This window comes from Bombina bombina, chromosome 6 (genome assembly GCF_027579735.1).
Source record: "Bombina bombina isolate aBomBom1 chromosome 6, aBomBom1.pri, whole genome shotgun sequence".
Taxonomy (NCBI): Eukaryota; Metazoa; Chordata; class Amphibia; order Anura; family Bombinatoridae; genus Bombina; species Bombina bombina.
The window spans coordinates 496,007,728-496,024,848 of record NC_069504.1 but is presented as its reverse complement, the minus strand read 5'-3'; the positions used below and the strand labels follow the sequence as shown (position 1 = coordinate 496,024,848).

Sequence of the window (17,121 nt, the reverse complement as noted above, 5' to 3'; positions counted from 1 at the left end):
TCTTGTGCATGTCAATAGAAAGGGAATTGAGTTTCCTGTAATATTTCAAATATAGCAATTTATCTTGATAATTAACGAACTTAAAAATAATAGGTCTGGGTTTAGACTCAACATTATTCTCTCTAAGTTGCCCAATTCTGTGCGCTCTTTCTATCAGAAAAGGTGTGGGAGGGGGCGGGATCAAGAGTGACTGAGTTAGAGTGACAGAGACAAAGGTCATCAGATCTTGGAACTCAGCCGATTTTGGAAGGCCAATAACCCTCAAAATGTTACGCCTCAATCGAGACTGCAAAAGAGAGATGGCCTTGCCTTGAGTGACTGTGGAGGGGACATAAAGATTTAATCTTTCCTACAAATCAGACACCCTTGTCTCCACCTCCTCCATTCTAGCTGTAAATTGTCTAATTTCACTCGTCAGATTAGAAATCTCCGATTTGATTATGTCTAAATGCGGTGCAATCATTTTAGCAACTTCGGAAGCAAATTCTGACATATCATTAAAGCAGATACTAGCTGCCCCTCGCTCATGAGAAGTATCAAGGGTGGGATCTATATTTTTAATGTTACCTTTCTTATCCTTATATTTAGGGGGCATAATGGGAGAGGAACCTGTCTGGTGAGAAATGAATCTATCCATTCGCCACTGTGAATACTTGTGAGTTATAGTGTCTAAAAATGTTGTGAAAAAAAAAGACCAAGATATAAGCGCAAGTCAATTGAACTTGACCAGCGAGTAATGTTGCCCTATGGCAGCTAGTGACTTCTGTGAAAATAGGGTCAAAAAAATGTGCAAAAACTCAAAAAAATAGGGGGTCAGTAGGTCCAAGATAATATACTCCTTTATACGTGAAGACTAGAACTAGGTCCTGCTTAACCCGGAGAATCTAGTGCACTTAGTGTGCACCTAAACTACTATTAGTGTGTTATAACATGTAATTAGGGTTCCTCCTAAAACACGGCTAGAAAGGATAATTTTAGACTACAAAATAGTCCTAGACTCACACCTGAAAATATTAAGACAAAATGCCAATAGGCTCTATACAATATTAGCTTGAGGCAGCAACCTGAACAAAATAAAAGGACAACACCACTGAGGAATAACAATTATATGAATATTCTCCTATATTACACCATTATTCGCTAGCAAGTTAGCTATATAAATTTCTATATTTATTATATATCAGAACCTAACACAAGAAGCCTGAAATTCGGACCAAAGCTTAACATTTACAGTGCAGCATTTATAAGGTATGCAGGCTCATCCGGAATTAGACAACAGTGAACCACAATTCTAAAGTAACCCGGTCTGTATAACAAACTAATTTGAGACAGAAGCGGGAACTAGAAAGTACTTTGCATGTTTGAGTCCCAAAGGCAAAAAGACACAGTATATCAATAGGCTGTGTTACGTATATACAGTGCTCAACCCAAAGTTAGTTGCCCATCAGGAAAACTTCAGCCATCTGACAGTCATAATGTTACAATGCCTACTGACTGGTTCTCAAACCCGGAGGATAGCTAGTTACAGATGGAGTGCTGCAGCCCTTCATTGATCAGCAGGCAAACAAATCCACAGCAAACAAAGTCAGCACTTATTGGGAACTCAAATGAGGCGCACTTACGGTACAGTTCAGGCTCGGCTGAAAGATCTGGCAAGGACCGCAGGGTGGCTCTCAATTCCCAGCAGAGGGAGACCGATACCAGCAAAGGAGAGGCGACATCGCCACAGCAATCAGCCGCACGGGCCACGCTAGATTCAATAGGAGGTGTGTTTACGAGGGGTAATGGGATTGGTCCATTCCTCCAATGTAGAGCACACACCTTCCAAATAGCGGAAATACTTCAAAGCATTTTCGTACCCCACCTGTAGGGACAGCTGCTCTCTAAAGCGGAAAAAATTTGACTTTACGGAGGGCCGTGGGATTTGCCCATCCCTCCGTCTGCATATTATAGATCCTACCAAGATTCTTCTTTGCCACAGTACCGGAATCCTGGGTAAGTACACCGAAGATGTGCGCCATGGCGTTAGTCCTTCCGAAAACCTGCACACCTTATCGATTCGGGTAAGGTCCACTAATGACTACCCACTGGCTCGTTTCTTTGTGGCAACCGCCACAGCCACAAAATCAACTACAGCCCCTGTATCGAATACCAGGCTTAGGTTAGTTAGGTACTCGGTGGTAGGTGAAGTTCAGCAAGCTGCTAGTCGAGTCAGAGGGCCACTCAGCATACAAAGGTATCAGAAAGGAATGCTTTAGCAACAAAGCGTTCTAATGCCTCATAAGGACTTCCACTCAGGGTTCCGTGGATCCTGTACCGGCCCTAACTCGTCAAATTTAGGTCAAGGTACTCTTCGGGAGGCTGGAGAGTAACTTAATTCTCAAACACAAAGAAGCGTGGCAGACGGCAGCTACCTGTTCGCTCCGCCCCAGCCGGAAGTCCCACCTCTCACTTACTGTCTTAGTCCTGTTTCCTTACATTCGTTAATCAGTTAGCATTATGTACTAGACTTATGCAGAGAACAGGGATACTCCTGGTGCTGTCACTGTACCCATATTATATATAATCACTGGCAACAAAAATAAGATAAAAATTTTAGGGCTAATCTCATTGGCACAGATATACTAAAAGTGATCCAAGAATTGTCTTTCCATGATGTATATGTTTTCTAGCTTCACTATGGATTGGTGTTTTTTTTTTATTTATATATTTTTTAATATATATTAAAGGGACAGTAAACGCCTTGTAATTACAAGATATTTCTTTTGTCTTGTAAAAAAAACATATCCACCAAGTCTAAACCTGGATAAAAGATGGATAATCCCTTTATTACCCATTCCCCAGTTTTGCATAAGCAACATGGTTATCTTAAAGGGACAGTCTAGGCCAAAAAACACTTCCATGATTCAGATAGAGCATGTCATTTTAAACAATTTTCCAATTTACTTTTATCACCAATTTTGCTTTGTTCTCTTGGTATTCTTAGTTGAAAGCTTAACCTAGGAGGTTCATATGCTAATTTCTTAGACCTTGAAGGCCACCTCCTTTTCAGAATGCATTTTAACAGTTTTTCACCACTAGAGGGTGTTAGTTCATGTATTTCATATAGATATACTGTGCTCGTGCACATGAAGTTATCTGGGAGCAGGCACTGATTGGCTAAACTGCAAGTCTGTCAAAAGAACTGAAAAAGGGGGCAGTTTGCAGAGGCTTAGATACAAGGTAATCACAGAGGTTAAAAGTACATTAATATAACTGTGTTAGTTATGCAGAACTGGGGAATGGGTAATAAAGGGATTATCCCTTTGGTGTAGACTGTCCCTTTAATATACTTTTTAACCTCTGTGTAAATCTTGTATCTAAGCCTCTGCAGACTGCCCCCTGATCACATGGCTATTTATTTATGATCTATTGACTGATTAGCAAATTAGTGCTGTGTTGTGCACGACTCCACAATGTTTTCTATATGGCTCACATGAATTAGCAGTCTCTTGTTGTGAAAAGTTAATAAAAAAGCATGTGATAAGCTGTCTGTAGTGGCTTATAAACAGGCTGATAGTTAAAGGTTCTTGTTTCAGAGCATGCAATTTTAAGCTTAAGCAACTTTTTAATTTACTCCTATTATCAAATTTTCTTCATTCTATTGGTATCTTTATTTGAAAAGCAAGAATGTAAGCTTAGATGCCGGCCCATTTTTGGTGAACAATCTGGGTTGTTCTTGCTGATTGGTGGATAAATTCACCCACCAATAAACAAGTGCTGTCCAGGGCTCCTTAGCTTAGATACCTTCTTTTTCAAATAAAGATAACAAGAGAACAAAGAAAACTTGATATAAAGAGTAAATTGGAAAGTTGCTTAAAATGGCATGCTCTATCTGACGCACAAAAGAAAAAAAATGGGGTTCAGTTTCCCTTTAAAGAAGCCACAATTTTCAGAGCTAAATTATATGGAAAGGGGGCAAAATAAATAATAAAAGTATGTTGCAAAGTTGTCTTACTGTACGTAACTAAATATTTTATATTAAGATCTCAAGATATTTACTGTACCTTACAGCTACTATTTTTCCTTTTTGGCTTATTAACTAATGTATGCTATCTCTATCATCTATTTCTATCTCTATCATTTCTCACTTTCTCTATACCCTTAAAGATCCAAGGCCCAATTTGATAATGCCCTGTGTTCTGGTGAGATTATATAATAAGTCTTATCAGTACTGCAAGGTCCCTCAAATAATTTTAGATGGATAGCTGATTGTCTCATTAATCGGGGTTCTGAACATTACACTATAATGCTCACGTTTTTGATAATTGACACTTTTTTATTTTTTTGCATCTGATCACTGCTCCCCACATTATTTAGTTTTATTTTATTTTTCTCCTCATGTCTGTGTGTCACTTGATTCTATCTATTTTGTATAACAGTTTTTTAACATTAGCTTCTTTGTCTCAGCTCAGAATGGATTAGACGTCTCTCCTTGCATCGGAGATCTGCTGCTTACATTACACTCTCAGTTTCCTGGGGATATTGGCTGCTTTGCAATCTACTTCCTCAATGTACTGACCCTGCAGCCTGGAGAAGCCATGTATTTGGGGGCTAATGAACCCCACGCTTATCTAAAAGGAGGTAAGCAAAATGTAATCAAATGTGACTATAAATAAACACTATTGGGCAAAATACAAAGAACACACAAGCTAGTGATATAGCAAAAAGAGAGACTACAGCACCATCTTAAAGGGGCAGTATAGAGTCTCTATTTCTCTCTCAGAGCATTTACAATTGTAATTTTGTTTGCAACATTCAAAGGGTTTTGCTGTTTTGGAGCACTCCTGTGATACATTATTGAAAAGCCTCTTTATTGTGTTTGTTAATATTATGTCTGGGTTCTCCCTAGGGCCTATTTCATGGGCACACCACCCAGCTGATTTTACTGACCACCCAGCTAAAATTGAAATCAATATTAAGCTAAGATGAGCTATTACTTTCCTTCCATAAGGCAGGGAGAGTCCACGACTTCATTCCTTACTGTTAGGAAATACAACACTTGGCCACCAGGAGGAGGCAAAGACACCCCAACCAAAGGCTTTAATATCCCTCCCACTTCCTCTACCCCCCCAGTCATTCTTTGCCTTTCATCACTTTAGGAGGTGGCAGAGAAGTGTCAGAAGATTTGGATAATCCTGTAATGGGTATGTTCCCTTCAAGAAAGGACTGGAGTTTTAAATAATCATTTCTTTCATGTAATTAGCAAGAGTCCATGAGCTAGTGACGTATGGGATATACATTCCTACCAGGAGGGGCAAAGTTTCCCAAACCTTAAAATGCCTATAAATACACCCCTCACCACACCCACAATTCAGTTTTACAAACTTTGCCTCCTATGGAGGTGGTGAAGTAAGTTTGTGCTAGATTCTACGTTGATATGCGCTCCGCAGCAGGTTGGAGCCCGGTTTTCCTCTCAGCGTGCAGTGAATGTCAGAGGGATGTGAGGAGAGTATTGCCTGTTTGAATTCAATGATCTCCTTCTACGGGGTCTATTTCATAGGTTCTCTGTTATCGGTCGTAGAGATTCATCTCTTACCTCCCTTTTCAGATCGACGATATACTCTTATAAATATACCATTACCTCTGCTGATTTTCGTTTCAGTACTGGTTTGGCTTTCTACAACATGTAGATGAGTGTCCTGGGGTAAGTAAGTCTTATTTTCTGTGACACTCTAAGCTATGGTTGGGCACTTTTTTAATAAAGTTCTAAATATATGTATTCAAACATTTATTTGCCTTGACTCAGGATGTTCAACATTCCTTATTTTCAGACAGTCAGTTTCATATTTGGGATAATGCATTTGAATCAAATATTTTTCTTACCTTAAAGATTTGACTTTTTTCCCTGTGGGCTGTTAGGCTCGCGGGGGCTGAAAATGCTTCATTTTATTGCGTCATTTTTGGCGCTGACTTTTTTGGCGCAAAAAATCTTTTCTGTTTCCGGCGTCATACGTGTCGCCGGAAGTTGCGTCATTTTTGACGTTCTTTTGCGCCACAAAATGTCGGCGTTCCGGACGTGGCGTAATTTTTGGCGCCAAAAGCATTTAGGCGCCAAATAATGTGGGCATCTTATTTGGCGCTAAAAATATATGGGCGTCGCTTTTGTCTCCACATTATTTAAGTCTCATTATTTATTGCTTCTGGTTGCTAGAAGCTTGTTCACTGGCATTTTTTCCCATTCCTGAAACTGTCATTTAAGGAATTTGATCAATTTTGCTTTATATGTTGTTTTTTCTCTTACATATTGCAAGATGTCTCACGTTGCATCTGAGTCAGAAGATACTTCAGGAAAATCGCTGTCTGGTGCTGGAACTACCAAAGCTAAGTGTATCTGCTGTAAACTTTTGGTAGCTATTCCTCCAGCTGTTGTTTGTATTAATTGTCATGACAAACTTGTTAATGCAGATAATATTTCCTTTAGTAATGTACCATTACCTGTTGCAGTTCCATCAACATCTAATGTTCAGAATGTTCCTGATAACATAAGAGATTTTGTTTCTGAATCCATCAAGAAGGCTATGTCTGTTATTTCCTCCTTCTAGTAAACATAAAAAATCTTTTAAAACTTCTCTTTATACAGATGAATTTTTAAATGAACATCATCATTCTGATTCTAATGACTCTTCTGGTTCAGAGGATTCTGTCTCAGAGATTGATGCTGATAAATCTTCATATTTATTTAAAATGGAATTTATTCGTTCTTTACTTAAAGAAGTACTAATTGCTTTAGAAATTGAGGATTCTGGTCCTCTTGATACTAAATCTAAACGTTTAGATAAGGTCTTTAAATCTCCTGTGGTTATTCCAGAAGTTTTTCCTGTTCCTATTTCTGAAGTAATTTCCAGAGAATGGAATAATTTGGGTAATTCATTTACTCCTTCTAAACGTTTTAAGCAATTATATCCTGTGCCGTCTGACAGATTAGAATTTTGGGACAAAATCCCTAAAGTTGATGGGGCTATTTCTACCCTTGCTAAACGTACTACTATTCCTACGTCAGATGGTACTTCGTTTAAGGATCATTTAGATAGGAAAATTGAATCCTTTCTAAGAAAAGCTCATCTGTGTTCAGGTAATCTTCTTAGACCTGCTATATCATTGGCTGATGTTGCTGCAGCTTCAACTTTTTGGTTGGAAACTTTAGCGCAACAAGTAACAGATCATGATTCTCATAATATTATTATTCTTCTTCAACATGCTAATAATTTTATCTGTGATGCCATTTTTGATATTATCAGAGTTGATGTCAGGTTTATGTCTCTAGCTATTTTAGCTAGAAGAGCTTTATGGCTTAAAACTTGGAATGCTGATATGTCTTCTAAATCAACTCTACTTTCCATTTCTTTCCAGGGTAACAAATTATTTGGTTCTCAGTTGGATTCTATAGTTGGATTCTATTATGTCAACTGTTACTGGTGGGAAAGGAACTTTTTTACCACAGGATAAAAAATCTAAGGGTAAAAACAGGGCTAATAATCGTTTTCGTTCGTTTCAACAAAGAACAAAAGCCTGATCCTTCATCCTCAGGAGCAGTTTCAGTTTGGAAACCATCTCCAGTCTGGAATAAATCCAAGCCTTCTAGAAAAGGAAAGCCAGCTTCTAAGTCCACATGAAGGTGCGGCCCTCATTCCAGCTCAGCTGGTAGGGGGCAGGTTACGTTTTTTCAAAGAAATTTGGATCAATTCTGTTCACAATCTTTGGATTCAGAACATTGTTTCAGAAGGGTACAGAATTGGTTTCAAGATAAGACCTCCTGCAAAGAGATTTTTTCTTTCCCGTGTCCCAGTAAATCCAGTGAAAGCTCAAGCATTTCTGAAATGTGTTTCAGATCTAGAGTTGGCTGGAGTAATTATGCCAGTTCCAGTTCTGGAACAGGGGATGGGGTTTTATTCAAATCTCTTCATTGTACCAAAGAAGGAGAATTCCTTCAGACCAGTTCTGGATCTAAAAATATTGAATCGTTATGTAAGGATACCAACGTTCAAAATGGTAACTGTAAGGACTATCTTGCCTTTTGTTCAGCAAGGGCATTATATGTCCACAATAGATTTACAGGATGCATATCTGCATATTCCGATTCATCCAGATCATTATCAGTTCCTGAGATTCTCTTTTCTGGACAAGCATTACCAGTTTGTGGCTCTGCCGTTTGGCCTAGCTACAAAGGTTACAAAGGTTCTCGGTGCCCTTCTGTCTGTAATCAGAGAACAGGGTATTGTGGTATTTCCTTATTTGGACGATATCTTGGTACTTGCTCAGTCTTTACATTTAGCAGAATCTCATACGAATCGACTTGTGTTGTTTCTTCAAGATCATGGTTGGAGGATCAATTCACTAAAAAGTTCATTGATTCCTCAGACAAGGGTAACCTTTCTGGGTTTCCAGATAGATTCAGTGTCCATGACTCTGTCTTTGACAGACAAGAGACGTCTAAAATTGATTTCAGCTTGTCGAAACCTTCAGTCACAATCATTCCCTTCGGTAGCCTTATGCATGGAAATTCTAGGTCTTATGACTGCTGCATCGGACGCGATCCCCTTTGCTCGTTTTCACATGCGACCTCTTCAGCTCTGTATGCTGAATCAATGGTGCAGGGATTACACAAAGATATCTCAATTAATATCTTTAAAACCGATTGTACGACACTCTCTAACGTGGTGGACAGATCACCATCATTTAATTCAGGGGGCTTCTTTTGTTCTTCCGACCTGGACTGTAATTTCAACAGATGCAAGTCTCACAGGTTGGGGAGCTGTGTGGGGATCTCTGACGGCACAAGGAGTTTGGGAATCTCAGGAGGTGAGATTACCGATCAATATTTTGGAACTCAGTGCAATTTTCAGAGCTCTTCAGTCTTGGCCTCTTCTGAAGAGAGAATCGTTCATTTGTTTTCAGACAGACAATGTCACAACTGTGGCATACATCAATCATGAAGGAGGGACTCACAGTCCTCTGGCTATGAAAGAAGTATCTCGAATTCTGGTTTGGGCGGAATCCAGCTCCTGTCTAATCTCTGCGGTTCATATCCCAGGTATAGACAATTGGGAAGCGGATTATCTCAGTCGCCAAACGTTGCATCCGGGCGAATGGTCTCTTCACCCAGAGGTTTTTCTTCAGATTGTTCAAATGTGGGAGCTTCCAGAAATAGATCTGATGGTGTCTCATCTAAACAAGAAACTTCCCAGGTATCTGTCCAGATCCCGGGATCCTCAGGCGGAAGCAGTGGATGCATTATCACTTCCTTGGAAGTATCATCCTGCCTATATCTTTCCGCCTCTAGTTCTTCTTCCAAGAGTAATCTCCAAGATTCTGAAGGAATGCTCGTTTGTTCTGCTGGTAGCTCCGGCATGGCCTCACAGGTTTTGGTATGCGGATCTTGTCCGGATGGCCTCTTGCCATCCGTGGACTCTTCCGCTAAGACCAGACCTTCTGTCGCAAGGTCCTTTTTTCCATCAGGATCTCAAATCCTTAAATTTAAAGGTATGGAGATTGAACGCTTGATTCTTGGTCAAAGAGGTTTCTCTGACTCTGTGGTTAATACTATGTTACAGGCTCGTAAATCTGTATCCAGAGAGATATATTATAGAGTCTGGAAGACTTATATTTCTTGGTGTCTTTCTCATCATTTTTCTTGGCATTCTTTTAGAATTCCGAGAATTTTACAGTTTCTTCAGGATGGTTTAGATAAAGGTTTATCCGCAAGTTCTTTGAAAGGACAAATCTCTGCTCTTTCTGTTCTTTTTCACAGAAAGATTGCTAATCTTCCTGATATTCATTGTTTCTCCAACATAGGTGTGTCCGGTCCACGGCGTCATCCTTACTTGTGGGATATTCTCTTCCCCAACAGGAAATGGCAAAGAGCCCAGCAAAGCTGGTCACATGATCCCTCCTAGGCTCCGCCTTCCCCAGTCATTCTCTTTGCCGTTGTACAGGCAACATCTCTACGGAGATGGCTTAGAGTTTTTTGGTGTTTAAATGTAGTTTTTATTCTTCAATCAAGAGTTTGTTATTTTAAAATAGTGCTGGTATGTACTATTTACTCTGAAACAGGAAAGAGATGAAGATTTCTGTTTGTAAGAGGAAAATGATTTTAGCAACCGTTACTAAAATCGATGGCTGTTTCCACACAGGACTGTTGAGAGGAATTAACTTCAGTTGGGGGAAACAGTGAGCAGATTTTTGCTGCTTGAGGTATGACACATTTCTAACAAGACTCGGTAATGCTGGAAGCTGTCATTTTCCCTATGGGAACCGGTAAGCCATTTTCTTTGTTTAAGTAAAAGAATAAAGGGCTTCATTAGGGCTTAAAAAACTGGTAGACATTTTTCTGGGCTAAAACGATTACTTTACTAAGTATATTTGGCAGATTATTACTTTTAATAGTTGTTAAATCTTGGGGATTGTTTTAATAAAAACGGCAGGCACTGTATTGGACACCTTTTTCACTGGGGGCCTTTTCTAGTCATAGACAGAGCCTCATTTTCGCGCCTCTAATGCGCAGTTGTTTTTGGAAAGCATGGCATGCAGATGCATGTGTGAGGAGCTAAGAACCACTGAAAAAGCTTATAGAAGGCATCATTTGGTATCGTATTCCCCTCTGGGCTTGGTTGGGTCTCAGCAAAGCAGATACCTGGGACTGTATAGGGGTTAAATGTAAAAACGGCTCCGGTTCCGTTATTTTAAGGGTTAAAGCTTTCAAATTTGGTGTGCAATACTTTTAAGGCTTTAAGTTACTGTGGTGAAATTGAACAATTCCTTCATACTTTTTCACATATTCAGTAATAAAGTGTGTTCAGTTTAAAATTTAAAGGGACAGTAACGGTTTTATTGTAAAACGTTTTTTGTGCTTTGTTAACAAGTTTAAGCCTGTTTAACATGTCTGAACCATCAGATAACGATGTTCTATATGTATGAAAGCCAATGTGTCTCCCCATTTAAATATATGTGATATATTTGTGTCATAATGTCCAAACAAAGTAGGGATAATAATGCCATAGATATGATATTGCCCAAGATGATTCCTCTAATGAGGGGAGTAAGCATGGTACTGCATCATCCCCTTCTGTGTCTACACCAGTTTTGCCCACACAAGAGGCCCCTAGTACATCTAGTGCGCCAATACTTATTACCATACAACAATTAATGGCTGTAATGGATAATTCTATTGCATGCATTTTTTTCCAAAATGCCTACTTATCAGAGAAAGCGTGATTGCTCTGTTTTAAACACTGAGGAGCAAGAGGACGCTGATGATATCTTTTCTGACATACCCTCACACCTATCTGAAGGGGCCAGGAGGGTGGTTTTGTCTGAGGGAGAAATTTCAGATTCAGGGAAAATTTCTCAACAAGCAGAACCTGATATTGTAACTTTTAAATTTAAATTTCAACATCTCCACGCACTACTTAAGGAGGTATTATCTACTCTGGATGATTGTGACAATTTGGTCATTCCAGAGAAATTAGGTAAGATGGACAAGTTCCTAGAGGTTCCGGTGCCCCCCGATGTTTTTCCTATACCCAAGCGGGTGGCGGACATAGTAAATAAGGAGTGGGAAAGGCCCGGCATACCCTTTGTCCTCCCCCTATATTTAAGAAATTAGTTTCCTATAGTCGACCCCAGAAAGGACTTATAGCATACAGTCCCCAAGGTCGAGGGGGCGGTTTCTACTCTAAACAAACGCACTTCTATTCCTATAGAAGATAGTTGTGCTTTCAAGATCCTATGGATTAAAGGTTAGAGGGTTTGCTTAAAAAGATGTTTGTTCAGCAAGGTTACCTTCTACAACCAATTTCATGCATTGTTCCTGTCACTACAGCTGCGTGTTTCTGGTTCGAAGAACTAGAAAAGTCGCTTAATAAAGAATCTTCGTACGAGGAGGTTTTGGACAGAGTTCAAGCTCTTAAATTGGCTAACTCTTTTTTATTTTAGATGCCGCTTTGCAATTAGCTAGATTAGCGGCGAATAATTCAGGGTTTGCTATCGTGGCGCGCAGAGCGCTTTTGCTTAACATCCCTTTCAAGGGTAAAACACTGTTTGGCCCTGACTTGAAAGAGATTATTTCAGACATCACTGGGGGAAAGGGCCACGCCCTCCCACAGGATAGGTCTTTTAAGGCTAAAAATAAGCCAAATTTTCGTCCCTTTCGCAGAAACGGACCAGCCTCAAATTCTACACCCTCTAAGCAAGAGGGTAATACTTCTCAAACCAAGCCAGCCTGGAGGCCGATGCAAGGCTGGAACAAGGGTAAGCAGGCCAAGTCACCTGCCACTGCTACCAAAACAGCATGAAGTGTTGGCCCCCGATCTGGGAAGGATCTGGTGGGGGGCAGACTTTCTCTCTTTGCTCAGGTTGGGGCAAGAGATGTTCAGGATCCTTGGGCGCTAGAAATAGTTTCTCAAGGTTATCTCCTGGAATTCAGGGAACTACTCCCAAGGGGAAGGTTCCACGGGTCTCAATTATCTTCGAACAGGCATTCTTACACTGTGTAGAAGACCTGTTAAGCATGGGAGTGATTCATCCTGTTCCATTAGGAGAACAAGGGATGGGTTTTTACTCCAACCTGTTCATAATTCCCAAATAAGAGGGAACATTCAGACCTATTTTAGATCTCAAGATTCTAAACAAGTTTCTAAGGGTTTCATCATTCAAAAGGGAAACCATTCGAACGATCCTTTCTACCATCCAGGAAGGTCAATTCATGACCACGGTTGACTTAAAGGATGCGTACCTACGTATTCCTATCCACAAGGAACATTTTCGGTTCCTAAGGTTCGCCTTTCTGGACAAGCATTACCTGTGGCACTTCCATTCGGATTAGCCACTGCTCCAAGGATTTTCACAAGGGTACTAGGGTCCCTTCTAGCGGTGCTAAGACCAAGGGGCATTGCAGTAGTACCTTACTTGGACGACATCCTGATTCAGGTGTCGTCTCTGTCAAAAGCAAGGGCTCATACGGACATTGTCCTAGCCTTTCTCAGATCTCACAGGTGGAAAGTGAACATAGAAAAAAGTTCTCTGTCCCCGTCAACAAGAGTTCCCTTCTTGGGAACAATAATAGTTTCCTTAGAAATGAAGGTTTTTCTGACAGAGGCCAGAAAATCAAAACTTCTAAGCTCTTGTCAGGTACTTCATTCTGTTCTTATTCCTTCCATTGCGCAGTCCATGGAAGTAATAGGGTTGATGGTTGCGGCACTGGACATAGTTCCTTTTGCACGAATTCATCTAAGGCCATTGCACCTGGGCATGCTCAGACAGTGGAATGGGGATTATACAGTCTTGTCTCCGACGATACAAGTAGATCAAATAACCAGAGATTCACTCCGTTGGTGGCTGTCCCTGGACAACCTGTCACAGGGAATGAGCTTCCGCAGACCAGAATAGGTCATTGTCACGACCGACGCCAGTCTGGTGGGCTGGGGCGCGGTCTGGGAACCCCTGAAAACTCAGGGTCTATGGTTTCGGGAAGACTCTCTTCTCCCGATAAACATAATGGAACTGAGAGCGATATTCAATGCTCTCAAGGCTTGGCCTAGACTAGCAAAGGCCAAATTCATAAGGTTTCAATCAGTCATCATGACGACTGTTACATATATCAACCATCAGGGGGTAACAAGGAGTTCCCTGGCGATGGAGGAGCATCCGGGGGAGTGGGAACTCCATCTGGAAATCTTTGCCCAAATAACTCAATAATGGGGCATTCCAGACTTGGTTCTGATGGCCTCTCGTCAGAACTTCATGGTCCCTTGTTACGGGTCCAAATCCAGGGATCCCAAGGCGACTCTATTGGATACAATAGTAGCACCTTGGATCTTCAACCTAGCTTATGTATTCCCACCGTTTCCTCTCTTTCCCAGGCTGGTAGCCAGGATCAATCTGGAGAGGGCTTCGGTGACCTTGATAGTTCCTGTGTGGCCACGCAGGACTTGGTATGCAGACCTGGTGAATGTGTCATCGGCTCCACCATGGAAGCTACCTTTGAGACAGGACCTTCTTATTCAGGGTCCATTTGAACATCCGAATCTGGTTTTCCTCCAACTGACTGCTTGGAGTTTGAACGCTTGATTTTATCAAAGCGTGGGTTTTCAGATTCTGTAGTAGATACTCTTATTCAGGCTAGAAAGCCTGTAACTAGAAAAATTTACCATAATATATGGAAAAAATATATCTGTTGGTGTGAATCTAAAGGATTCCCATGGAACAAGATAAAAATTCCTAAGATTCTTTCCTTTCTACAAGAAGGTTTGGAGAAAGGATTTTCTGCGAGTTCTCTGAAGGGACAGATCTCTGCTTTATCTGTTTTACTTCACAAAAGGCTGGCAGCTGTGCCAGACGTTTAAGCGTTTGTTCAGGCTCTGGTTAGAATCAAGCCTGTTTACAGACCTTTGACTCTTCCCTGGAGTCTTAATCTAGTTCTTTCAGTTCTTCAAGGGGTTCCGTTTGAACCCTTACATTCCATAGATATTAAGTTATTATCTTGGAAAGTTTTGTTTTAGGTTGCAATTTCTTCTGCTAGAAGAGTTTCTGAGTTATCTGCTCTGCAGTGTTCTCCGCCCTATCTGGTCCATGCAGATAAGGTGGTTTTTACGTACTGAGCCTGGTTTTCTTCCGAAGGTTGTTTCCAACAAAAATATTAACCAGGAGATAGTTGTACCTTCTTTGTGTCCGAATCCAGTTTCATAGAAGGAACGTTTGTTACACAATTTGGACGTTGTCCGTGCTCTAAAATTCTATTTAGATGCTACAAAGGATTTCAGACAAACATCTTCCTTGTTTGTTGTTTATTCTGGTAAAAGGAGAGGTCAAAAAGCAACTTCTACCTCTCTATCTTTTTGGCTTAAAAGCATCATCAGATTGGCTTATGAGACTGCCGGACGGCAGCCTCCTGAAAGAATCACAGCTCATTCCACTAGGGCCGTGGCTTCCACATGGGCCTTTAAGAACGAGGCTTCTGTTGATCAGATATGTAAGGCAGCGACTTGGTCTTCACTGCACACTTTTACCAAATTTTACAAATTTGATACTTTTGCTTCTTCTGAGGCTATTTTTGGGAGTAAGGTTTTGCAAACCGTGGTGCCTTCCATCTAGGTGACCTGATTTGCTCCCTCCCACCATCCGTGTCCTAAAGCTTTGGTATTGGTTCCCACAAGTAAGGATGACGCCGTGGACCGGACACACCTATGTTGGAGAAAACAGAATTTATGTTTACCTGATAAATTACTTTCTCCAACGGTGTGTCCGGTCCACGGCCCGCCCTGGTTTTTTAATCAGGTCTGATGATTTATTTTCTTTAACTACAGTCACCACGGTATCATATGATTTCTCCTATGCAAATATTCCTCCTTTACGTCGGTCGAATGACTGGGGAAGGCGGAGCCTAGGAGGGATCATGTGACCAGCTTTGCTGGGCTCTTTGCCATTTCCTGTTGGGGAAGAGAATATCCCACAAGTAAGGATGACGCCGTGGACCGGACACACCGTTGGAGAAAGTAATTTATCAGGTAAACATAAATTCTGTTTTTGTACAAGCTTTGGTTCGTATAAAACCTGTCATTAAGTCAATTTCTCCTCCTTGGAGTTTGAATTTGGTTCTGGGGGCTCTTCAAGCTCCTCCGTTTGAACCTATGCATTCATTGGACATTAAATTACTTTCTTGGAAAGTTTTGTTCCTTTTGGCGATCTCTTCTGCCAGAAGAGTCTCTGAATTATCTGCTCTTTCTTGTGAGTCTCCTTTTCTGATTTTTCATCAGGATAAGGCGGTGTTGCGAACTTCTTTTGAATTTTTACCTAAGGTTGTGAATTCCAACAACATTAGTAGAGAAATTGTGGTTCCTTCATTATGTCCTAATCCTAAGAATTCTAAGGAGAAATCGTTGCATTCTTTGGATGTTGTTAGAGCTTTGAAATATTATGTTGAAGCTACTAAGTCTTTCCGAAAGACTTCTAGTCTATTTGTTATCTTTTCCGGTTCTAGAAAAGGCCAGAAAGCTTCTGCCATTTCTTTGGCATCTTGGTTGAAATCTGTAATTCATCATGCCTATGTCGAGTCGGGTAAAACTCTGCCTCAAAGGATTACAGCTCATTCTACTAGGTCAGTTTCTACTTCCTGGGCGTTTAGGAATGAAGCTTCGGTTGATCAGATTTGCAAAGCAGCAACTTGGTCCTCTGCATACTTTTACTAAATTCTACCATTTTGATGTATTTTCTTCTTCTGAAGCAGTTTTTGGTAGAAAAGTACTTCAGGCAGCGGTTTCAGTTTGAATCTTCTGTTTATGTTTTTCATTAAACTTTATTTTGGGTGTGGATTATTTTCAGCAGGAATTGGCTGTCTTTATTTTATCCCTCCCTCTCTAGTGACTCTTGCGTGGAAAGATCCACATCTTGGGTAGTCATTATCCCATACGTCACTAGCTCATGGACTCTTGCTAATTACATGAAAGAAAACATAATTTATGTAAGAACTTACCTGATAAATTCATTTCTTTCATATTAGCAAGAGTCCATGAGGCCCGCCCTTTTTTGTGGTGGTTATGATTTTTTTGTATAAAGCACAATTATTCCAATTCCTTATTTTATATGCTTTCGCACTTTTTTCTTATCACCCCACTTCTTGGCTATTCGTTAAACTGAATTGTGGGTGTGGTGAGGGGTGTATTTATAGGCATTTTAAGGTTTGGGAAACTTTGCCCCTCCTGGTAGGAATGTATATCCCATACGTCACTAGCTCATGGACTCTTGCTAATATGAAAGAAATGAATTTATCAGGTAAGTTCTTACATAAATTATGTTATCAACCTCTCAGTGAGAGTATTGATGAAATTTAGAGTCTGGAGATGCAGGGAAAGTTTTTCTGTGAACTCATCCAGACTTTCGCTAACAGCTCCTGTTAGGTGTTATTTTCAGGGGGGGGGGAGTGTGTCAGTCAGCACTTGGCCTGGATCATACACTTTCACCTGGAAATGAATGGGTTACTTGCTGGGATATCCCAGAGAACAGGAATCAGACCACGCAGCAATCAGTCTAACACCTATTCTGTATTTAGAAGATGAACAATACATTTTATAGGCAGTGATTACAGCA

At 40.6% G+C, this 17,121-nt stretch overlaps 1 protein-coding gene across 1 annotated transcript in view; it reads left to right on the top strand.

Annotated features, from left to right (window-relative positions):
• The window catches only part of MPI (mannose phosphate isomerase), an 87,360-nt gene that overhangs the window by 48,896 nt on the left and 21,343 nt on the right, over positions 1–17,121 (top strand). Inside the window, exon 6 of the mRNA XM_053717356.1 lies at positions 4,450–4,623. Coding sequence (XP_053573331.1) covers positions 4,450–4,623 — 174 coding nt within the window. The remainder of the gene's footprint in view (positions 1–4,449; positions 4,624–17,121) is intronic.